This window comes from Trifolium pratense, linkage group LG3 (genome assembly GCF_020283565.1).
Source record: "Trifolium pratense cultivar HEN17-A07 linkage group LG3, ARS_RC_1.1, whole genome shotgun sequence".
NCBI lineage: Eukaryota > Viridiplantae > Streptophyta > Magnoliopsida > Fabales > Fabaceae > Trifolium > Trifolium pratense.
The window spans coordinates 11638403-11664074 of NC_060061.1; the positions used below are offsets into that span (position 1 = coordinate 11638403).

At 32.0% G+C, this 25672-nt stretch overlaps 2 protein-coding genes across 7 annotated transcripts; one reads left to right on the plus strand and one right to left on the minus strand.

The window, feature by feature from the left end:
* The first annotated feature begins 1293 nt into the window (after window positions 1-1293).
* LOC123914584 lies at window positions 1294-13274 on the plus strand. The gene is made up of 4 exons (XM_045965787.1): window positions 1294-2272; window positions 11218-11281; window positions 11762-12801; window positions 13036-13274. The coding sequence occupies exons 1-3, from the start codon at window positions 1294-1296 to the stop codon at window positions 12774-12776; spliced, it is 2058 nt and encodes a 685-aa protein (XP_045821743.1). The 3' UTR covers window positions 12777-12801; window positions 13036-13274.
* Window positions 13275-13491: 217 nt separating this feature from the next.
* On the minus strand, window positions 13492-23225 carry LOC123914282 (mannosyl-oligosaccharide glucosidase GCS1-like). Of its 6 annotated transcripts, XM_045965379.1 has the most exons (23): window positions 23042-23225; window positions 22878-22939; window positions 22726-22799; window positions 21635-21886; window positions 21263-21437; window positions 20393-20479; window positions 20201-20269; window positions 19953-20049; window positions 19480-19562; window positions 19204-19311; window positions 18316-18437; window positions 18006-18113; window positions 17844-17917; window positions 17159-17284; window positions 17000-17067; window positions 16107-16256; window positions 15978-16028; window positions 14961-15017; window positions 14691-14840; window positions 14459-14550; window positions 14237-14346; window positions 14105-14168; window positions 13495-14019 (listed from the first exon to the last, which is right to left on the minus strand). In XM_045965379.1, exons 4-23 carry the CDS (start codon window positions 21724-21726, stop codon window positions 13875-13877), a joined length of 2028 nt encoding a protein of 675 aa, XP_045821335.1. In that variant the 5' UTR covers window positions 21727-21886; window positions 22726-22799; window positions 22878-22939; window positions 23042-23225; the 3' UTR covers window positions 13495-13874. The 6 variants fall into 6 exon arrangements, with proteins under 6 accessions (XP_045821336.1, XP_045821333.1, XP_045821337.1 ...); XM_045965381.1 differs by having other exon boundaries at window positions 13493-14019; window positions 14297-14346; window positions 22878-23225; XM_045965382.1 differs by having other exon boundaries at window positions 13494-14019; window positions 21263-21354; window positions 22878-23219.
* Window positions 23226-25672: the final 2447 nt, after the last annotated feature.

The following is a 25672-nucleotide window of genomic DNA, read 5'->3' on the forward strand; positions in this document are numbered from 1 at the left end:
GGAGATTCCCACCTACGAGAGAATTAAAATCATAATTTAACTTTTAATCCAAAAATAGACTTGGTTACAAACTCAATTTTATCCAAAAACTTAGATTCTACAAAATTATGTTCAATATATTTTTAACCAAAATTAATTATACACAACTATGTTCATTCCAAAGAAGGTTTTTTGCCTTCTTCTTTTCTTCTTCATTGCATCACAGCACACACATACTCTGTTTGGCTGCAATGTCGGAATTTAGAACTATGTTCATTCCAAATTAGTTTTTGTTATATATTTTGCGAAACCAAATAAAAACAATACTTTTTTATGAATGTTTCATCTAAGCTCATGTTGGAGTGTGAAAAAGTGTACTATTTGGGACCTATTTTGCACAATGTATCATTATTACACATAAGTTTATCTCTAGAGTTGTACTATATTACAGTACATGCAATAAAACCTAAGTTTCATTATTACACATAAGTTTATCTCTATCCTTGGGAACTATGATAAATGTTACATTTACATGGAATAAAACAAAACGACAATGACCTAAAGTTAAAAAGAAAATATATATTTGCAAGTACTATAAAAAAATTACGAGGACTAAAAATTAAAAGGGTATGTTTAAGTGAAGAAAATATATATTCTTCTATTATTCGGTTTACCGTTTCAAATTCAATACCACTTGTGAAGGTGGTCCACCGTAGTATTAGCCATATGATATATCATATATATGATGTTTTGAAGTATATATATTCAAGCAATGATCCACCATAGACCATATATGTAATTCTCTCAACCTAGTAATATTTTCTTATTCTATAGCAAACAACTCCTATTTCCTAAAAAAACTATTGACTAACACGTGTTAGTAGTTAACACATAACAATTAATAGTCAGAGAAGAAACTCCTATTCCTTTGCAATTGCATGGATCAAAATCCTCTTAAGTAGTTAACACATGACAATTAACAATCAAAGAAGGAAAAGTCATTTATGAGAGATGCAAAAGTTTCTTTTATAGTTTACACATACATTGTGGATACGATTATATATGTATCAACACATTATGTATTTCTCATCTTAGTTGATTTTATTCATGTCACATGATATTAATTTTTAGCCTCCAACTCATCGAAGGTCCGTTCAATATATTCGATTTTCTAGATAAATCGGTGAAAGTATGAAAGTCGTGAATGATGATACAAGGTAATAATATTCTAGAAACTGCTACTCAGTTCAGTTCAGTTCAATTCAATCTCTTTTTGTTTTACAATTTTTTGTGTGTATAATGTAAGTAACCATTATGATTATGATTTCACCATTTCTGGTAAAGTGTAGTTTTAAAGAGAAGTCATATTCAAATGGGGATGTATACATTGGTAAATTCAAGGGTAAAGTTTTCCATGGCATTGGAAAGTACACATGGTCAAATGGAACAATATATGAGGGCGATTGGGTTGATGGAAAAAGGACAGGGAAAGGACTTATGATATGGCCATCAGGAATAAAGTATGAAGGTGAATTCGTTACAAAATTGAACGACAACGTCAAACTATTTCACGACAACAAAAAGTACATATGGTCAAACAGAACAATATATGAGGGTGATTGGGTTGATGGAGCAATGACAGGGAAAGGAGTAATGACATGGCCATCAGGAACAAAGTATGAGGGTGAATTCTATGAGAGTTACCTTCACGGTCAAGGCACCTTAACAAAAGCGACTAGTTGTGTTTACACAGGTGGTTGGAGGATGGATGCTTATCGCAGAATTGGACAAGTAGTCCATTTCAGTTCAGGTACTTATGATGGTTCGTGGAAAGAAGGAATTCCCGAAGGAAATGGAAAGTTTACTTGGAAAAATGGAAGTATCTACAAAGGAAATTTGAAAAAAGGGAATATAAATGGAAAAGGGATTATGATGTGGGCTAATGGTGATATATTTGATGGTTTTTGGTCAAATGGACTTAAACATGGATGTGGAGTTTATATATTTGCAAATGGAAGAGTTTATGTTGGGACATGGAGTAAGGGTCTAAAGGATGGAAAAGGAACATTCTATTATCCTTATGGTAGTAAACAATCATCTCTACTTAAGAAGTTGTGTGCTGTCCTTAGTTGTAAGGTTCCAAAAACAAGAGTTAACCCTAGTCTCTCAAAAAAGGCACCAATTAGTGGTAGATCAAAAGATTCACGCCCTTTTTCTCACAAGATCTTTAATGAAGACCAATCTAAGACATTTGATATGAGTTGTGTGGTTTATGAAAGGGAATATAAGGAAGGTATTCTAATTATGGAGAATATCATAAAGTATCCAGATAAATCACATAATAATAAAAACAAAGGGCAAAATAAATGTAGTCTTAAGCTAGTAAAGAAGAGTTCATACATATGGACATTTTTTAAGACTGTCAGAGTTAATCTGAAGCTTAATTTGTAACTTAACATTAGGTAAATTATTTCATCTTTTATGTATTCACAATAAGAACTTGATTTTTTTTTTATAGAATTTTTTGTGTAGCTTATTTGTTGAAATATGCAATGAGGATGTGTTTCTCTAATATGAACTTCTTACCTAGTCTAGTATTTTACAGGTTGTTATTTGGATTAAGCAAACCATTAGGTTTACTTATTTGGATTAAGCAAACCATTAGGTTGTTATTTGGATTAAGAAAACCATTATGTGTGTCAATAAATCCCTATAATATACTACTCATACTATAAATTTACATCCAAATTAACATAGAAAATATGAAAGGTTGCAGTGAGTTTTTTTATTTTATTTTTATGGTAAGAAGTTTATAGCATTTTATTAATGAAAATATTGCAATTATATGTATAAATTTAAGATAAAAATTAGTTAAAAATGTGGTCATTTTTGTTAAGAGTATGAGCAACTTTTTTGACTTATTTTTTATTAAATTCAATATGATAGTATAAATATGTTTACAATCACTAATATTATCACCATAATCAGAGTGTGTATAACTTGTTACTATAGAAATTATTCACCACAATTAGAACCTAATTCAAAATCCATCTTGTCCAGCTACAAATCTTGGATTAGCATGTTTAACTGTAGGCTAATAACGGATTTGGACCAATTGTTTTTTTTTTTTTAAGAAGCTAAATTAGTCCATCCAAATTAGCACAAGAGAGAATTGAACCTGAGACCTCAAGGAGGAGCACACTCTCATGTACCAAGATAATACCACCAGACCAATGCAAGTGGGTTATTTGGACCAATATATTATAAGTCATTATATTTTGATAATTACTCAACTACTGTACCTGCATTTCTTTTTGTGACATAAAAAATGCACTATTTTGTATAAATAGGAGAACACAATATAGATTTGATCATTATTGAATATTGTAATCACTAGAACATCGACCCGTGCGGTGCACGGGTCTAATTAGCTGTAAGATATATAATGATTAAATAATATATGATAATTCAAATAATGTAAGGTATATGAAAAAAGTTGAGTAACATTAAACGATAGTTCAATAATAATTTTGGATAAATATTCATACAAAGAAAATTATGTTATATTACGAAAGACTTCCTTATAGACCACATTCAAAGTCTTAGTCGTATCTTCACCGTCGTCATCGATGATCAATATTTTTAATCATTTTCTAGAAGTAACTCTTGAAATTGCAACATACAACTGACCATGTGAAAACACTGGCGATGAAAGATATATCCCAACATGCTTTAAAGATTGCCTCTGACTCTTATTAATAGTCATCGCAAAAGAAATCATTATAGGAAATTGTCTCCGTTGAAATTTAAAAGGAATTATCACGTCAGATGGTGTCAGAGAAAATCTAGGTATGAAAACCTGATTACCAATATTACTTCTTGAAATAAATTTTCCTTCAAGAGCACGTTTTCCCAATCTCGTAATAATAAATATTGTTCCATTGCATAATCCTAATTTTTAATTCAAATTCCTTAATAACATAACTGGAACTCCAACTTTAAGTCTCAACTTGTGATTTAGAAGTCTCGACGTAGAAATCGTGTTAAAAAAATCGGGAGTATGAACATCATCCACTGTTTGACCGTCTACATTTTGTGTGAGTGTAGTATCATAACTCAAGTATGTTTTTTCTTCACCAGAAATTAAATCCAACATATAATCATTTATTGTGTCGACTATTGAATTTTTAGGAGCTAGTATAGCTCTATTTTGGAAATACGTTATATCGTTCATGTTTTGTAAAAGTTTGGGATATGTGCTTTCAACGATAGAAGCAAGAGGATCACCTGAATTTGGAATCAATAAATCTGATGGAATGTCAAGTTCTAAATCATCGTCGTTTTCATCTCCAATTTCCCCATCGCCAACACCCAAAACCCATTCAGAAAACAATTTTCTTTGTTCAACGTCTGCACTCGAAATACCACCGAGAAGCCTCATGTTTTTACTTAATGTTAAAACTTCACAAAAAATTTTTAAGAACCGAAGAATTAATAGTAGCATGAACAACTTCTGGCCTTGTACCTTTGGGTATTACTGGTAGAATTTGTCTAAAATCTCTGCCAAAAACAACTTTTCAACCGAAGGGAATGTGTTTATTGTTTTTTATCAACAGACTTGAGAATATCTTTTAAAGTTCGATCAACAGCTTCGAAACAGTGTTTGTGCATCATTGGTGCTTCATCCCATATAATGAGGTTTGTTTTTTGTATTAATAGCGCCAAAGGGCTTTTAGGAACTATGATACATGTTGAAAACTCGTCAACATTTAGAGGAATACAAAATCTTGAATGTGTTGTTCTACCGCCAGGTATAAGCAATGTAGCGATCCCACTTGAGGCAACTGTTAAAACTATCTCACCTTTTGAGCGTAATGCGACTGACATGACCCTCCAAATAAATGTCTTCCTTGTACCGCCATAACCACAAAGAAAAAACACACCATTTTGTTTTCGTTAAATCTTGTCATGATTGTGTCATATACTTTATGTTGCTTTGAAGTCATAGTTGACATCAATCTAACATGTTCCTCAGCTAATGATTGTTTGTTATAATTCAATTCGTCGTGTATTAAACTATTTTGTATATCAGGAACTAATGATGTGTCTGCTCTAGACATTGGAGGATAATCTTTTAAACTCTTCCCACAACTACGTAACATCATCTCAATATCTCTTAGTGCATATTGTATCAATTGATCATCGGTTAATATTAAATCTGCAATGTTAAAATCAAAATAATGAATGTGATTAGTGACATAACTATGATTGTGTTTGGTTGTATTGCAAAAAAATTGATTTAGCAGAATTGAGTTTGATAGATTTGATTTTGGTTAAAAGTGAGTTAAACAGAATTGATTTATGTTTGGATACATTAACGTAAAAATAAAGGGTATTTATAAAAAATATCAATTCTTTTTCCATTAATCTTTTTTGACAAAATTCATTTTCCAATTTTAAAAAACTACAATTTAATAAACTGCATAATAAATAATTTAAAAAGTGATATAAGTAAGGTTACATGAGACATTGAAATGTGAAAGATGGTTTTTTTTTAATAGATTTAAATATTGTTGAAGGTGTTATAGTATGAGAATATATATATAACTTTTCAAATCACACGTGATAATAACTTTCCAAATCTCACATGATAATTATTCTCTAAATTTATGATCCAGTAGAAAAAAAATTATTGATCAGGAAAGACATAAAAATATTTCGTGATGAATAATATAGTCAACAATAATTTTGATATGATATACTTTTAAAATTGATGGTGCTTATCAATTATTGCACATAATTTTAATCACAATTGGTATACTTGCCATAGTGGTTAGAAATATTGCCTTGCATTGAAGGATTGCGGGTTCGAATCTTAGTCAAGACAAAATTGTATTATTTTTTAATAAAAATTGCATTATAAAATGGAGGGAAAATGAGAAAAACAAATTAGGGTTTAGAATTTGCTTATGTATACAAGCTTATAATATAAAAGATTAGTGAATAATGTAAAAGTAGGTTAAGACGTGCATATTAAACAGAAGCATCTCATATGTATGACAGTATGATAAATTGATTGATGACAATAAAAATGAGAAATTAAGTAATAGTAAAATTTTTAACACTTTCCGAGCTTCAAATTTGTCATTGAAAAGCATTAGAAAATATATGAGACTCTGTTTTTGTGATTGTGCCTGAGTTTTCTTAGGCATTCAAATTACTTTACAATGTCATGGCTTGTTTGGTTGTTTTCCTTATTTCATATTTGGTAATAAAGCATCTTCTGATGTGAGAAGAGATCCTGAAATTGTTCAAGGTAACTTGATTATTGTATTCTTGGATTGAGTTTATTTTATATTAAAACAATATTAAAATTCACACGTACATACACACGCACGCATGCATGCGCACAAGTAATACTATAAACGTAGGTGACGTGAAATATTAAACAGAAACATCCCATGTGTGTGTTGCTTGTTTTGCAGAATGGATAGTGATAAAGTTTTGCTCTTAAATTTTGTTCATGTCGTCCTAAAAAACAGAATCAAATCTTGTCTCCCCCAATGCCTACTCAAATGTCAAAATTTGACGGGTAGAGATAATTTTTGCTCTTATCACACACTACACTTGAATTCACCTTTTGCACACACTTGCGAGTGAGACCATATACCCGGGTCCGAGTAAAACTTAGGATGAGTGGAGGTTCCGTGATAGACATTTTGGGATTCTTTTCCTATCTGAATATTACGAGAATCTCATTCAGAGTCATATATATTCTATTCCTGGTAGTTCATCTTGAATCATTAATCGCAATTAGAAGAACTGCAATAGGGAGAAGAAGTGCAATCAATCAGAAGAACTACAATAGGGAGAAGTGCAATGCAATAATAGTGCAATGCAATTAGAAGAACTGCAATAGGGAGAAGAAGTGCAATCAATCAGAAGAACTACAATAGGGAGAAGTGCAATCCAATCAGAACCAATTGAAACTAAAATGGCAAAACATAATCAACTCCACCATAATACTTGCAACAAACTGAAATTGCATCGAGAAATCACAACATTTCAACCCAAAAACCAACTAACTACATTGAGACAAAGAACCTATACATCCCGGAAAGCCGTTCCTGCAACTTCAAATTCATTTAACCAAAAGTCCAATTTGGCAAATGCATACAATTTTAATTCCAAACAACCTTTTTCTAGATATCACCATATATAAACTTTCATATATTCCTTCTCCACCTTTTAAAAACGAACCAAATCCCATCAAACTTACTAAGTCTCTCCATCTAATGTTGGTCGGTGGCTTTCAATAAACCAAATTCGAAAACCGAAGAACGGTGCAATTATGCAAACAATAAACTCTCAAAAACATCAATAAAGAAATAATATTACCAAGCAATAGATGGAACAAACCAAATTCTTCGAAAATCCAAAACACATGCCGTAAGAAGAGAAGCAAAGGGAACGAAATAAAAAAAACAAAGAGAACTGATGCAGAAATCAAATACCACCGAAACAAAGAAAGAGAATCAACAAACACCTCTTATCGTCCAATATGACCAAGCAAGCATCAAACAAAAAACTATAAACATATTCCCAAACTTTTGGGAATTCGGCAGCGGAAGCCAACAGTTGATTCAAGGCGGATCAAACCATGCTCTCGATACCATGTTAGAATCAGAGATACACAAATAGGAAAAGAGAAAGAGACGGCTAGGGTTTCAATAGAATATTATTGCATTGCTTAACATTACAAAAAGGTTACTAGAGAATATATAATAAAACCTAATGGACTCTAAACTAACAGGCCCAATAACATAAACTATTATTTTATTATCTAACACATCTATCGTTGTGGCTTATATTTGTAAAACAATATGATCAAATATTCTTCTTCACATATGCCTGTATCTTTTTCTTTAATCATAAACACTTTTGTCTTCCTCCCACTCATCTTAATCCAATTCCAAATGCACACCATTACAGCTAATGAAATGGACACATCTTGTGCGCCTTTCAGATGTGGTAATTTCACTGCTATTAGATATCCATTTTGGATTCTCAACACCCGGCCGAACTATTGTGGATATCTAGAGTTCAAGCTTGATCGCCAAAATGGTAGCTTGACTATGGAAATCAAGTCACAAAAGTTTCATATCCTTTACCTTAATCAAACATCTAAAGTTTTGAGGATCGCTAGGATCAACTTATTGGGTTATACAACTCTAGCTAAGCATTCTTGTCCCAAGAAATATAGTAATGTAAACTTAGATTTGCATTTTTTCAAGTACACACCCAGTAATGAGAATTACACTCAATTTTAATTAAAATAATATTAAAACTCACGCACACATGCACGCACGCGCGCACACACACATAATACTATAAAGTAGGTGAAGACGTGCAATATTAAACAAAAACATCACATATGTATGAGAAATTGATTGATGACAATAAAGATGAGAAACTAAGTATTGGTCAAAATTAAACTCTTAACGAAGTTGAGCAGTGGAATGAAAACAAATTTGCGAACAATTGGATCAAAATATATGCTAAACCGAATTGAGTGGGAGGAGAAACCGTACGTTTATCAATTGATCAATAATATGCTCATAAGTCATAGAGAGACAGAGAGAGGGTTCCTTATTTCACTGAAAAAATCATCATCATCATCATCATCATCATCATCATCAGAGAGAGACTATTATATATATTATTCTCATTTCTCAGTAAGTAGTATACTTCTTTTTTTTTGAATGGCCAGGGCATGCAGAGAATTAAAAGTCATCACACTGCTGTGTATGTACTAGTACTAGATAGCATAATGTAGCGCCTGAGTGTTTCTTATCAGGTATCTCAATCTCTTTCAAGCCTATATCAGCAAATTTACCTATTTCATATGATCATGTTTTGAACATAGTTAATTAGCATTTGAATCTCAAGAAGTTAGTTAATTATATACAATAATCAAAATAGATTGTAACCAAAATTGTATATGTACTGCCAATTCCATTATGTTGAATCTGTTATAAGAAATGTTGTCTTTAGTTTTTTGGCTTTCATTTAGTTCTTCCCAGCTTCCTTATTGGCAGCTCAGTTTTTTATCTTATATGTATGACTGATATAATTTTTTTTCGTTTGTTCGGAGGCCTAAGTATTAAACACTGAAAAAAAGTTGGTTATGAAGGAAGTGTAGTTGACATTCATGGGGAAAACAGATTACTTGAGGAACAAGCTAGTCCTTATATACAATGCTAGAAGTTGAAGCTTCTAGAAGCTAATAGAAACTAACTCAAACAAACTTTCTGTTAGCATAACTAACTAATAACCAAAGGGGAATGGTTGTATACAAGTGGTGCACTGTAAACTATCATGGTGCTACACTACTCTTCAGTTACTTGTTCCTCAAGTAATCTGTTTTCCTCATGAATGTCATCTACACTTCCTTCATAACCTACTTTGTTTTCAGTGTGTAATACCAAGTATATTATTACTTAGCTGATAATCGAACCCAGAATCTATAATGTACTACCCAAACCCCTCACTATTAGACCAAACTAGTGGTTTTTAGATTAGGCTTTATTTAAGACAAACATTTAAGTTACAAAACATCGGCGTTATGAGCTCACAAGGCTTATTTATACCTTTAACTAATGAAACATTTAATGTTATTTTTTCCATTATACCCTTAACTAATAACTATTTATTACTCTCATTTCTTTCAATTCTTCAATTTATTTTTTTCATACCATAAATGAAGGACAATTTTATAAATCAACTTATAATTTCTCTTTTCCATACAATATTAATTTCATTTCTTAAATAACACGTTCCTCACTAAGCATCAGTGCCCCTGAATGCTAAATTGGATGAAACATAATATGTTCTCATTATATTTTTTTTGACAATTTTTTTTTGGCTCTGTGTGTAGAACTACAAAAAAAAAAATTATATCATATTTTTAAATAACAAACTAATCCTAAATATTCTAAATAAAAAGTGAAATTACAAATCATAAATATATCTTATTTTAAATATAAATTATATTTAAATCTAAAATCTTAAAAAAGATATTTAGGATTTTAGGCATTTTTTTTAACCCTCTACTTGGAGTCTAATAATCACGAGATAAATGAAGTGACCAAGAATTGTTCGCGAAATCGAACTCGGATTTTTTTTCCTGAACAATTCGTATATTTAGGCATATTATTCTCAATATAAAACTGTGTAATTTTAAAATAAAAGAAAAAATTTATGATTGAATGGATGAAGATAAATAGACTAATACTAGTACAATTAATCCAAAAATCAATGAGCAATCCATACCGTGGTAACTGGTAAGGGTAGAGATATATATATTTTTTTGCAACAGATGCAAGTGAGATTTTTTTTATATTTTTTTTTGTATAAGATGCAAGTCAGATTTAAGTCTACTAAACAATATTATAAACCACATCTCTATTATCAAAAGAAATAAAAAAATCACATCTCTACCAACAAAAAAATATTATAAATCACATTATTCAAATATATATATAATTCTTTTTTAAAAAATAAAACAAAATATTTTATGATTCTGTAAAAAAATTATAATGAAATAAAATTTAGTTTTTTGACAAGAGAATAAAATTTATTGATTTACTCTAATTAATAATGTGATTTTTTTTTCTTGACCAAAAAATATAATAATGTGATTTATGTGCGAATAAAATGTGAACTGTTTTTTTTTTTTATAATCAATTGTGAACTTTTCTTGGACTTTGCTCTCTTTAATCTTTATGTATCAAAAAGAAAGTGTGAACTTTTGTTTCCTAAACTATATATAAGTTAAATACTAGCCGCTAGACATTTTACGTTTGTATGTGTGATCTATATTTTCTTTTATCATGTAACTTATGTAAAGAAAATGTCTTATATCATGGTGAGTTTGTTAATAAAAAAATTTTGCTGCTAAAAAAAATATTTTATGTTGTAATGAGTTTGTTAATAAAAGATTTTTTCTGTTTTACAAAAAAAACAAAGGTATTGTTGGTATTATATAGTAAGTTTGTTAATAATTTTTTTTTCTATTTAAAAAAAGATTCAAGATATTGTTGCTATTAATTATGAAAAGTTCACACCAAATCTTTTTTATAAAAAAATTTCCTATGTAAAAAAAATAAAAAATCAAAGATATGATTGTTATTATGAAAATTTCACACCAAATCTTTTTTATTTCTGGATAAATAGAAGGTTTAGAGAATAAGGATAGAAAAATCGGAGGAGTAATGGAGATCGTAGGAAACCTAGCAACGTGGTAAGCCATTTTACTCTGTGTTATGCTTTTGTGTTACCAACGTTAGTATTCTTTTTGAAATTAATATGAAAACACCAACATGTACTAAGAAATAAAATATAAACCCTACTTCAAACAAAATTTGGGTTCGCAATTTTTTAATCTTTTTTTTAGAATTATACTCGTGTTTTCTTACTGCTAGTTTTGAGTTTTTATAATTTTATTCAATTTCCAAATAAGGGTTAGTTTGGATTAGCTTATGCAAAAGGTTTGTGAAATATAAATTAGGTTTTATAGTAATTTTATTTTCATAAGTTCACAATAGTGAAAATTGTATTTTTATAAGCTATTTTATCCTAAACTACATTGACAAACTTATAATAATACATAAAAATTGCATAGCTTATTTACATAAGCTAAAAAATAAGCTAATCGAAACGGGGTTGAAAGTATGCAATTCATTATCCTCTTTTGTTTTGACTAATGAGTGTAAGCATGCAGGGGATTTATGAAGTGGGCTAATGGTGGTAATGTTTTTGATGGAATAAGACATGACAATGGAAAGTACACGTGGTCAAATGGAACAATATATGAAGGTGATTGGGTTGATGGAAAAATGGCGGGAAAAGGGTTGATCATATTTCCATCAGGAAATAAGTATGAGGGTGAATTCTCTGGGAATTTGTATCATGGTAAAGGCACCCATACTTGGAAGGATGGGAGAATCTACATTGGAGATTGGGAAAAGAATAAAATGAATGGAAGAGGGATTATGAAGTGGGCAAATGGTGATGTTTTTGATGGTTGTTGGTCAAATGGACATAGACATGGAAACGGAAAGTTCATGTGGTCAAATGGAAGAATCTATGAGGGTGATTGGGTTGATGGAAAAATGACAGGGAAAGGAATGATCATATCGTCGTCATCAGGAAATAAGTATGAGGGTGAATTCTTTGGGAATTTCCGTCATGGTAACGGGACACAAACTTGGACGGATGGAAGTATCTACATTGGAAATTGGACAGAAGATAAAATGGACGGGAAAGGGAGTATGAAGTGGGCTAATGGTGCTGCTTATGATGGTTGTTGGTCAAATGGACATAGACATGGATTTGGAGTTTGTAGATTTGCCAATGGAGGAATTTATGTTGGGACATGGAGCAAAGGCCTAGAGGATGGAAAAGGAACATTCTACTATCCTTATGAAAAAGTCAGTGGTAGATCGAAAAGTTTGCATCATTCATCTCACAAGATTTCGATACTGGATGAAAATTTTCGTGATTCCGCATCCACATTATTGCAGACCGCCGATGAAGGTCGATCTGATGCATCAAGTATGAGTTATAAGGTTGTGGAAATGGAATATGTGCTAGGAGTTCTAATTAGGAAGAGAACTCTACAGTATTTAGAAATAACACATGATAAGAACAAAAGACAAGATAAATTTAGTGCGAAGCAAGTAAAAAAGAGTTCAGGTATACGGACATTTTTGAAGACAATCAAATCTATTTTCTGAAGCTTAATTTGCAACTTGACATCAGGTAAATTATTTGATCTTTAATAGTATTGTGGAAAAACTGATATAATATTCATGTTCACTAGAATTATCACCTTTCTTTCAACTGTTCTTAATTATATGACTAATAGATTAGATGGCTGATGGCTTCAAGTCTTTAAGAAAATAGCTGCGGGCGGTTCGATTAGTTTCATTAAATTCGAGTATATTAGTCTTTATGGCATTTATTCTCATGTTCGCAAGTGTTTTATCTATGCAGGTTGATGTTAAAGGGTGATCTCACTGACATATATACTTAACACTACCAATGAACATGATGAGGAGAGGACCGATTCATACAGGAGAATTTCACATCAAGTTTAACTCTATTCAACAGTTTCAATTTCTAGATTTCATTATTCAATAGCACTAGTTCTCAAAACATCTTAATTTGTTACTGTTTAATGTATTTCTCGTATTATATTGGTAGTTGTTAAAAACATCTCAGCTTGTTGAGTGTTAGAGGTGACAGACATCTTATTCACATAATCACATTTTGTCTAGTTGAAACTTCAAAACATTCATCATGATTCCTATATTTGGATAACTTGTGATTCGTTGTAGTTAGTTGGTGCCTAGATTTTTAATGCTTGCAGCCATTGTTGATTGGCATTCTTGTTGCAATTTTTTCTTTGTGCATAGATTCTTATTTTGTTAACTTAGGGAGCTGGATGCAATTTGTAGCTTCATTACATGGTTATATCATCGAACACCTAGATGATTGTCCATCTTTTGTGCAATTTATGTCAACATTAACAAAGCTGATTGGTTTTCCTTTTTTCTGAGTTTCTCGTGTCGCATAAAACTGAGAATTTAGCCTTTATTTAAGACAAACGCACAAGTTACAAAACATCAGGATTACAGAAATTAATGCCTTCCTCACTCAGTGTCAATGCCCCCTCTATGCTAAATTGGATGAAACACAATCTGGGAGGTATTTGGGAGGCTTTAGAAATTAATAGAAACTGGAACCTAGAAATTTTAATATTTCAACTACAGCGTAGCACGACATATTGCCTCGGTGGTGGCTGTGAATGAAAGCTGGGAAGAGTGTTCCTCCTAAATTGTGTCATATGCTTCCGCCATGATTAACACTACAACCGATGTCCAACCTGTAAATGGATGTGCCCCTTTCCCGTTCCCCTTAACCTGATCGTACTGCTCCCACAAAAATCCAGTCTGATGATAATTGTGCACCATATTTCTGCAGTATCAGGGAAATACATTGTTTTAAAAACCAACCAATAACTTTAAACAAGACTTTCAGTACCAAAAAACTCAAATAATACCTAATTAAATTGCTCCTCAATTCTTTGTAGATGACTTTGGCTTTGTCCTGATATGGTCCATTCTCTGCAAGATTCAACTTACACGTTAGTTTCAAGAAGCAATGAATAAAAGTTGAATATATGCAGATATACCTTCTGAATAATGATGCAGTGCTGAAAGAACTCTGTAATTCATGTTTATCCAAATTGTACCTCTCCAATATGGAGCATCATGTTCTGTGTTGTACTTCATGTACAAGGAACTGGGGAATAAACAATGCCATGTTTGGTTCACTTTAATCAAATAATTTACATATGCTGAATAAGGTCACTCAAATTTAATCCTTTGAAAATGCATTAGAGTGTTGGTGAGACCTTGTTTTGGCAAGAGAACGTAGTCCATAGTCAGTCCATAATTGGCTGCGATTTGAAATGAGTTCAAGCTGCTTTTCCAGGATCCATGATCCCTGCATGAGATAGTAAGATTAAAAATTCCTTTTAATGTGAGATGATTGTATATATAGTAGCATTAGTTACGATTAAGATATTAACCAAACAGGGACTAATTTATTAGCATAAAAAATCTTGAATTAGGTGCATTACTTACAGATGGAATGATTCTCCCCATGAATGGGAAGAAACTAACATAACCAATATGAGGAACCAAGCTCAATACAGGCCTCTCCGAAACTTCTCGGACAAGCTGGCGAGTCGCATGATTGTGTCCTGCTTTTAATTCTTTCCATTCAAGTCGAACCTAGCTTGGTTAAGTATGTAAAGAAAATCTCAATCTCAGACACGAACAGGGAACCCGTGTATTGTTAATCTTGCAATAGTAAACATACTGATAGTAAACATAAATAATTGGACAACATACCTTTTCCGTATGATTTCCAAAGTCAAAGTAAGCACCATATGCCTCATCAAAATGCATCTGAATGGACAAAAAACACAAATTCGGGATGAGCATAACTACAGTACCAAGTAATAGACTCTCTAGTGTTACCAAGCAAACTTTGATGAAAGTCAACTGCATAGTTTTCTTTCACTATTCTTTTGTCAAAAAAACAATTAAAAAGAGAAGAAAAACCAGATTCTTTACCCTCAATTATCCATAAAGTATAAGGGTCTGTTTGGATTGACTAATTTTTGAACTTATGCAAAACAGCTTACACAAATAAATAAGTTTTTATGTATTATTTATAAGTTTTTTAAGGTATTTTATGAAATAATAGCTATGAAGATACACTTTTTACTGCCGAGAACTTATGAATTAACATAAAAGCTTATTTATTTGCATAAGCTATTTTTCATAAGTTCAAAAATAAGCTAATTCAAATGGGCCCTAATACACAATCTTTCTTAGACCAGTGGAAATTTAAATAGTAAAGAGGAAAGATGTAAAAAACATTCCATGCATATACAACGTGTTCATATTGAAGGGTCCCATCTACATTCGCAGTGTTCTTAAGAAGTGCACATTACTCGATAATTTGATCATAATCAGCTAGAAGGTCTTAGATTGAAAACCTAAGGCATCACTCAGATGAGACACATTTTCACTATCTAGATTATAAGAAAAAAGATCAGGCAAAACCTTGTTTTTCAAATTGGAAAGTTTGATCATCTAAGGAAAACTAATAAAAGGTCTTATAAATAAGAAAATGAAAAAGAAATTATCCGGAAAATAGCAATCTGTTATTCCTAGCTCTAATCAGCAACTATTCCACAACTGTGTGTGCTTAGTTTTCTCTTGCGTTTTTTTTTTTTCTTTTTCTCTCTTCTCTTTATTCTCTTCATCTCCTGTTTCAGAGTAGTATCACCGACAGCAGAGATGCATAATGAAATATACAGCTTTGAAGAAAGAAAGAAAGACGAAAGCAAAGGTAAATACCTTGTTCAATAACTCTAGATCTGTTAGCAATTTCACAGTGGAACCATAATTCTGCATCATTTCAGTCAATATGTCAATTAAATTAGGTGATTGTTTTCTTCTGCCTAAGTTTGCTTGTCTAAATTGTACCTTTCCAGGTTTGGTTTCCTTATTCAACAACTCTTCAATGGAATGCATACATTCTGCTGCAAGTAACACCCAACATCTAAGATCCAGATGGCGTTCATCTGCACTTGGGTGAGAAGCACGTGGATAGTCATCAAATCCTGAGGACAGTGTCTGGAAGTGGCAGAAATAATGTTAGTTAGAAGCATATGTCTTCATTCAGGATAATGAAAGCTTTGTCATAATCGACCAGCATAATTACTGATCCCTGTGTATACTGTGATCTCAAAGAAACAGCATAACTGCAAGAGAGAGTATGGATTCAGATTCATCCAAGGCCTGTGTCAATGACATTCTGCTTTCTAGTAACGACAGACAAAGCCATCTAATAGGCTTAATCTTTCTGGAAAAATAAGACCTATTGTATAAAGTAGGTTCTATCTTGGTGTATAGCATTCTATATAAATCTCATCAGCAATTTCCTTAGCATTAGCTTATGTTTTTAAGCATGCTAAGTTGACCTGTCGGGATTGTTGGAATAGAAATTATATACTACCTCCGTCCCTTAATATAAGACCCTCTTGTAAAAATTTCTTGTCCCTTTTTATAAGATCCTCTTTAAATTTTCAACCACATTAATTATTTCTTTGTCAACATACCCCTACTTATTTTACCTCTTTTTCTACAATTTACAATAAATGCTATGATAATAACATAAATAAATTCTCTCCCTTGAAGGATAAACTTGTAAAACAAACATCCACTATAAATTTAGTCAACTGGGTCATATATTTAGGGACGGATGTAGTATAAGGTAAGATAGTATTGTCCTATTTTTAGGTCTTCTTTCCATTTTATGAATGCGTATCTGTCCTATTTTTAGGTCTTCTTTCCATTTTATGAATGCGTATCAGAACCTGGGGATTTAATTCAAATATTGTCCTATTGTCCCGTCCACGCCAATAGTAGCTGCTCATCTGTTCCCCTATGTTAAAAAGAGATAATAAATATAAAAGGTCGGAAAGAAAAATCTATTTCCTGCACTCCAGCATTCCACATTGAAGTATAGCATATACCTGATTGAGTATTATTAAGCCATTGAAACCATGCTTCTAATCGACCAAAGGCACGCTCCATAAACAGAGAAATCTCGCTTCTATCCATCGCATTAAACTCATTATTCTTCAAAGCATTGATTATACCTATAAAAACACATATTTAGTTAATTAGGCTAGAAGATAGATTAACTATCTTTTAGTGGGGCGCATGGAATTTATAGAAATAAAAAGATCAAAGTTATAGGCTCCATAATGATGTCGTTGTAACCCAAGTGGTGCATTACTGCTATTTGTTTTATCTTATCATATAAATCTGCCTTCATTCTTCAGGATATATTTAGTAGTTTGCATCAACGGATTTCTAAAAAAATGCAAGTAATGAAAATAGCATTAAAATCTAAATTATTGCTTTCCAGCACCCCTGATACATTAAGATATATTCAGTACCACCAAACTAATGTTAGCCATGCTTCATGTCTAGAGCAATATTTATAAATATATGCACTTCATATAAATTGTCAAACTGTTTCAATAAATGTATAGCTTTATGATTGTTCAAATCTATTTGGCTTGTTTGAAATTGCTAATAAGATCATATTTGTTGCCGTGTTTTAGAAATAATAATTCTCAAATGCCATAACTAGGGGGAAAGGATAACAAAAAAGGGGAAAATAGAAAAGGAACATTAATATATATGACATACCACTTAATGCTAAAAACAGAGTTGGAGGATTTCCATTTGTTGGATGCTGAGCAACATATTCCTGTGGGATCCTACTGCAAATACAGAACAATCTATGTCACAAGGATAGCTAAAAAGATTGCTGCAATCATTTGGAAAGGAAAAAAAAAATTAATACTAAACCTTAGTGCTTCAGCCCCCAGAATTTGTTCTCGCGGCATCCATCCATCAATGTTCATCAAATCTAGCCAGTGTCCAATGATATCCAATGAAATATGAACATCCCAACGACTGGTTAATGTGCATTAGTGCAAATAAAGCAAATTTTACTGACCAAAGATGATTTGTTTGTTAAATAATACAGTAAGTCGTGCGCAGTCAAGATAATACAAAACTTATCTGCACTTTATAGGAAAATTTGAAACAAGAAAAATAATAATAGTGGTGGCGGTGGTGGTGGTCGTGAACTATATTATTATAACTGGAAACTGACCAGATTACAAGTTGATGAAAACCTTCATCCCATAAAAATCCTCTTGGAAAGATTGGTCGACATGGCACAGCTGTGTAAAGCTCAGCAGGCCAATATGATAGATAATCAACATGTTCTCTATCCTGCAAAGAAAAATAACCCACTGCATATTTGTCTGAATCCTAAATTGCAGATAGATTACTTAAAGTTTAAAGCATGGTAATATGACAGTAGACAAAGGAAAACTAAATCCGCTGACTGCAATTAACTAGAGAACAGCAAAACCACACTGCTAGATAAAGAGTTTCATAAGTAGTAAGGTAAATAACTGCAGATTGATACAGACAAAGAAAAATTACAAGATCTCTATTGCAGCCTAAAATAATCTTTCTGAAAAAGGAAAAATCATTTTTCTCGCAAAAAGATTAATTAAATGATAGGTAAATGTTTCATAACATCTACTCTAATTAATTAGACTTATATAATAAACAAGAGAATGGCCACCTATCATAAGGATTTCACTAAACAAGCTTCTATGCATGATAAAAGTTGCGTCTAAGAAGCCTTTGGTAGCAAACGGTTGCGGCACTATCCACCATATTTATCAAATTGAGCCTCTTCTGATTAACTAATTAACTACCATAGCTAACCCTAACTTTCCTTTATTAGTAAGAATTCAGCCCTTTATTTAGAGACAACAAAGAAAAAAATTCACCTGAAGAACTTTTTTACCACTGTCTTGAACTTTTTTCTCTGTTGTTTCTAAATTTTATACTTAACCGAGACTATATAAAACACATGAAAGATAACTGTCAACCTTATGATAATCATGTCACATTATATGATATTAAAGGGTGGCATACTCATACTCTTCAATAAGGACGATACCAAATTATAATAAAATCTTACATTCAGGGTTCTTGACAGAGCAATTTTTGACTGGCCATAGAAGTAACCGATGCCACCTAATAAGTTTCCAACCGCAGCCTTACCAACAGAAATGGAATCCGAATCCACCTGGAAATCAACTAGTATGATAGAGAATTTACTTCTGTGAATTTAATCAATCATATGAAACTTAAGAGATCCATAATACTTTTGAAACCCAAACAAGGATAATACATTATTGAATTAGAAAAAGTGAAGTAAAAGAATAAATAAGTTAAAGGACAACGATCTCGGTACCTTCTCCGCCAAATTGAAAACTTTCTCAATCTTTTCATCATATGCTTGTTCTTTATATTTCAGTTCATTTGACAGTGAGGCTCCTAACATAGAACAGAAGAACAAACAATTACACACTGACTTAGAACATCAATGTTAGCTAAATATTATTAAAGAGTAGTCTAGTTCTCTTTAAAATAAAATAAAAATAGTTCTACATTAAACATCCTTAGAGTCAAAAACCAAAAATGAATTTAACTAAAAATAGACATCTTCCAAATTTAAGTCATTACAATAATTACATTAATGAACACACATAAGTAACACAATCGTATAAATCCCCCCATGTTATCTGTCAACTTGAGAAGGTTTTCAAAGTAATGAACCACTCTTGCAACAAAGTAAATAATTAAATTTGTTCTCCCTTTTCATGAAAGCACATAAATATACACACCATATTTTAAAAAAGCACACTATACGACAGTGGTAAAAACCTGCAAGACTATTGACGCGCTCTTCTACTATTGAATTTTCTGAATCAGTTCCAGAGATAAACACGATATCTGTAGTGAAAGGAAAGCCACCAATAATCTGCATCATGAAGTAAAAAAAAGGGGGGAGTTAAATATTATTTTAGTCCCTATAAAATGAGTGAATTTTGTATTGTGTGTCTATACGTGCACCCAAATGTGTGCTCAAGTTTTCCTAAAATGGGTCTCATAAAGTGCATATGTGCTTTTACCTGAAAAGCTAACACATTAGGAGAATCATCTGATGAGTCAGATAGCTGCACTTGACCATGCTTTCTTGTCTACCAAGACATGCACATAAGTAGAGATATCAGCAAAACACTCGCAAGTTTTATGACCACATATATCTTCTATTACACGAAACTTATATCATAAATATATTGAGTTGAAATACCCTAACATACTTGTGATGCAAGGTTTCCCTCAACAAGATCAGACAAATTGTGAAAGTGAGGTGTGTGAAATCCAGAGTAATGCAGCTTTAGATCATCCTGGTCAAGAAAATCATAAGAAAGTGAGTAATGGGATTAGGCATAATATTAATATTACAGATAATCGAGAAGAAAAATAGGTCAGAAAACTTGAATCTAGATAGAAAAGAAACTAAATTAAAGCACATTATATGTGCCGAGCTATGTCGAGATATTCCTTATTTCCTGTATATAAATATTCCATCTTTCCTTGTACATTTTCTCTGATGTAATTATTAATTAGGAAAGTTTATAGGAAGATATAGTCTGTAGTTACCGGATTTAATCCCTATAACAAGGGATTATAGTTGCACATTTATCATTATAAAAATCACAAGGCTTAGAGTTAATCTCTGAAGCAATTCAATATCAACTTTCAGGTCATATTCAAGTTGGTATCAAAGCAACATGAGGGTTGCTCACAGTTGAGGCAATGAGAAAGGTGGTCATGAATATGGAGGTCATGCCATGCTCATCATGTACATGTATGGTACATGCCCGAGACAAGTGATATTAGATGATTGGATTTGGGGGAATGTCAACAAATGTTACTAACTGTCAGCCTCTTTTGCCTGAATGTGAGTTAAAGCTTTGCAAACTAGAGGCATGACCGCATGAGTGTCATTTGTATCATACGGCAGCCTGACATTTGGCATCTAATCAAGTTTTCCTTGAGCAGACTAAACGAGATTGATTGTCAATTTAGCTACAAGTAACTAAACATAAACTCCAAAAATATGTCCAATGGCAGTACGAACAAGATACTCTTGAATATTTAATCATAATACCATTTCCTAGCATTACCATTGACTTTAAATGTAGCTGCCAGTCTCCAATGTCTGTTCGAGAGCCAGATGCAAGTAATGAACTCTCGCGAATGTTCAATTTTTCTCTACCTACATCAAGAACATTACCACCTTCATCAGCCAAATAGAAAAAGAGCTGGGCATCTCTCCCAAATTCTTCATTCCACTTAGACCTGGGGTTGGACCACAAGAACAAAGCCGTTCAATCGATAAAAATAATTCAATAAAGCAAATACTGAGAGATGCAGATACTCATACAGGGAAACAAACCTGTCACTACCTATACTTTCCAATAAGGAAAAACCAGAAACAAAATTGTTCTGCCATAATACTTATATAAAAGTTATTTGAAGTTAATAGCATCACTTACTTATCAACCTGCACATCAATTCGAACTGCCCAGTCCCCTCCATAACCACTGACATCCCCCTTTGATTTTAAGAACTCAGTAGTCAAGATCATGCCATGGTCAACCAGTACTTGATGCCCATAATCACGTCCATTGTGCTTTCCCCAACCATAAGCACTTAAGTCATCCTCATGCTTGCATACATGCCTCAAGTGATTGCTACCGTCCTTCACACCAATTCACATTAATCCAGCCATCAGAGATTGTGGAGTCCTGACATAAACACACAAACAAGTCCCACCAAAAACACAAAAAAATGAGAAAGTCAAATGTTGTTGACATCGGCGTCCCAAACACAATCTAAACCAGATAAATAGACATCAATTTCAGTGGAATAAACCATTAATTTAGTTTCTAAAATATCTCTCTTTCCATTTTAGTCCCTAAAGCATATAACATAAATAAATAATCCCTAATGTATATGAAATCCGTCACTTTAGTCCCTACTATTAAGATGTTAGGGAAAAATATGATGGATTTTCATATAATATAGGAACTAAAATGATGGTTTTCATATATTTTAGAAACTACTTATTACTTTTATATACTTCAAGAACTAAATTGGAGAGAGTGATACTCATATGATTATATTGACGGTTTATTCAGTTTATGTGTAACGCAAGATTTAGATTGTGCACCATTAGTAGTACAAATACAAAATCACCAAAATAGTATTGAAAAGCAAAAAGGCTTGGTAAAAAAAATCTTGCCAGCTTATAACTTATTTTTAGTAGCTTATTTTGATAAGTTAATTCATTTTTCCTTTCAATTAGCTTATAGCTTATCACTTTTCCTTCGAATTTTATCCCTGTCATCATACTTGAAAAAGAAAATTAAATATTGATTAAACATACTGTATTTTTTTTATGTCATCTTATATTTTTAAGTTATTTAAACCGCTAATTTTACCAAACACTACAAATTTAATCTGTTAGCTTATCTAGCCATTCACTTTCTTTTTGCTAAACAAAGGCAAAGTAAAACAATCTATAGACACATCGTAGTGTTATCAATAAATACATAAATCAAATGGAAAATGAAACTACTAGTACCTAGCACGAATTCCAAGATAGAGATGAGGACGATAAGTTCCCCAATACAAACTCTCCTTATGCTCACCTTGAAACTGCAACAATACAAATTTATGAAAAAAAAATAAAAAATTAAGATTGATGAAAAGGATGAAGTTGAATTTAGAGTTGACCTGAGGAAGGTCCATGATCTTTGGCGCGGGAAATGGCGTAATGACACGAGGAAGACGAGGTACTGCAACGGAGCGGCGGAGAATGAGAAAGAAGATGATGAAGAAGGTGATTGCGAGAAACAGTTTGATTAAGGTGAGTTTGTTGAATAAAGGAATGGAGGTACCGTATTTGGTTGTGGCTCTGTGACGGTTAGAAGTTTGGTGGAGAGAATCGGCGTCGGATTGAGAGGGGGATCTGAGTCTGTTACGAGCGGTTGTTGTTCCACTTCCGATCATTTTTGTTGAATCGTTGACTAATGGAGTAGAGTAGAGTTGTGTTTGCAGTGTAGTAGTAACGACTAGTTACAAGTGAAGGAGGAAAGAAATAGAAGCCAAGTTTTTTTTAATGGAGAAATTTTTTTTTTTTTTGTAAAAGGAAAGAGCCATTTTTAAGCTTTTAAAAATTTAAATGATTTTAGTCAAAAAAAAAATTTATTTTGTGGCAAAAGTATTGAAAATAATTTTTTTCAATATTGGAAGAAAATACGATAAGCTATAATAAGGTATCGCTTCATTTTACACCAATACGTATAGACACAAATTTCATATTACTCTGTCCTATATGATAACAATACCTTGCACGAATTCCGAGATATAGTTGTGGACGATAAGTTCCCCAATACAAATTCTCCTTGTGCTTACCTTGAAACTGCAACAACACCAAACCAATTCATTCACACAATGCAACCAAATTCATCTAAGAAAGGGGGGAAAAATTGATGGAGTGGATGAAGTTGAAGTTATAACCTGAGAAAGATCCCGTTAACTTTGGCGCGGGAAATGGTGTAACCACCCGAGGCAGACGAGGTTCAACGGCGGAGTTAACGAAATTACTGATAACAAACAAGATAATGATGTGACAAGTTCATGGTGAGCGTGCTTCTGTGGCAAGTTAAAACTTTGTCTCCTTTCAATTAGCTTATAGATCACTTTTCCTTCGAATTTTACCTCTGTCTTCATACTTGAAAAAAAATTAATTTTCATTTTACGAAACTTAATTTTTCATTTTACGAAACTTTATATAAAAACTTCTTCAACTTGATTTTGTCAACTTTAGATCTTTTTTAATTATAATTTTCATTAAATTCTAACATAAGATTGAAATTTGATTTAAAATTTCAAACTAAATTGAAGATAAGTGAAAGACAAACAACATTTGGTCAAAATTTAATGATATAGTCAAAATTGAATGATATAAAATTGTTCTGAACCGACTTAAAGTCCGATTTGACATCATCCTAAGGTTCATTTTTCCAAGAGTTAAAAGGCATTGAAGGATGTCATTTGCAATGGCTCTTCCTTTACTCACCAACGACTCCTCAGACCCTATAAATATGTTTATGAAGAAAGCTATCATGTGTCTTATAAGGGCACATTTATATAGAAAATTAATCTAAAAAATTGTACATTTAATTTTTTCAAAGTTAAAACTTTGTTTTTTAATAGAAAACTTCCATTTTTAAGCTCCTTAACATGTGTCCTTATGACACATGCTAGCAAGACCTATGTTTATTCGCATCATTTGCAAAGTACACTTTCTTTCCTCTTAAAAAACTGTCACACTTTGTTTCAAAAAAAAAAAAAAATCTCTCACACTTTGTGCAAAGGTATAGTGACTTTTCTTTAATTAGCACACATAATCATGCAAAATTACCACAACTTCATTTTATTTTTGTTTTAATCTTCCGATTCTTAGGAGATTGAGCTCATGTGTATTCCAGGGTTCGACCGTAAAATAAGTAAAATTTGATAAAGAATTATTTCTTTCAATAATCGAACATGATTTCTTCCATGCGATTATTTCCTAAGACATATTGAACTTGGGCACAATAAATAATTTGAAAAAATTAAATAAGTAGCTCTATATAATTCACATTTTGTTGTTTTTGAGAGTTTTTCACTCTGTGATTCAAATATACAAATAAAAAATAATGTGTGCCAATCACAACCACCAAACTACCTCAATCATCAATTCATAGATCTAGGAGAAAGAAAGACAAGTTAAAGAGGCTTGAGAGCAACACCTCAATAATTCTTACTACATAACAAACAGATAATAAGCTAACACAGTACTGAATCTAATGCTTAGGTTAGGGATGAGGTGACCCTACTTTGCATCTCATAGGTTTATCTCGTGGTTCATATAAACCAGTTGTTAGCAAGAGATTAGATAATGCAATTAATCCATGTTACATGAAGACAAGTTAGTTACCATTGGTTGGATAATTATACTATAACATTTTTGCTTTTCAAAACTGGTTAAAATTGAAACTGTAGAGCTAGCCTAAAACTAAGAAAATTGTTGCCGAAAAGTATATTGTATTATAGTTTGGTTTGATCAATTTGTGTGTACATTCTTTGGAAGATAATTTTTTTTTTGGACAAATCTCAATACACACACTAATTTATAAATTCAAATTAAATTCATAAGAGACCTAGCTACAACGTCCCTGTCCTTTTCAATGTTGGTGACACATTGAGAAAACATGAAGTGATCACTATTTAATTTTGTTTCTTCCTATCGCAAGACCCCCTATGTGCTCCACATAGTTGGAGTCTTGAAGACATACAATATATCGATATGGGCATATTAAATATGTGGTCACATTCACATAGATACATTATGTGTATGCATGAATCTGTACGGCATTTGGTATTTTTATGCACTTGTAATTAGTTAGTTAGTTATTGATGATCAATTTTAAATTATTATATTTTCATATACATACATTAACACAAATTTGATTGATTCGAAT

Excerpts from the sequence above, each read along its gene's own strand:
- LOC123914584 (XM_045965787.1), top strand. The coding sequence starts at position 1,294 with ATGATTATGATTTCACCATTTCTGGTAAAGTGTAGTTTTAAAGAGAAG. Across the intron at positions 2,273-11,217 it reads TGAAAGGGAATATAAGGAAG|GTTTAGAGAATAAGGATAGA; the intron begins GTATTCTAATTA and ends GATAAATAGAAG. Across the intron at positions 11,282-11,761 it reads GTAGGAAACCTAGCAACGTG|GGGATTTATGAAGTGGGCTA; the intron begins GTAAGCCATTTT and ends GTAAGCATGCAG.
- LOC123914282 (XM_045965377.1), bottom strand. The coding sequence starts at position 21,726 with ATGATCTTGACTACTGAGTTCTTAAAATCAAAGGGGGATGTCAGTGGT. Across the intron at positions 21,438-21,634 it reads ATTGATGTGCAGGTTGATAA|GTCTAAGTGGAATGAAGAAT; the intron begins GTAAGTGATGCT and ends GTCCAACCCCAG. Across the intron at positions 18,438-19,203 it reads CTCTGTCAAGAACCCTGAAT|GATAGAGAACATGTTGATTA; the intron begins GTAAGATTTTAT and ends TTTTCTTTGCAG.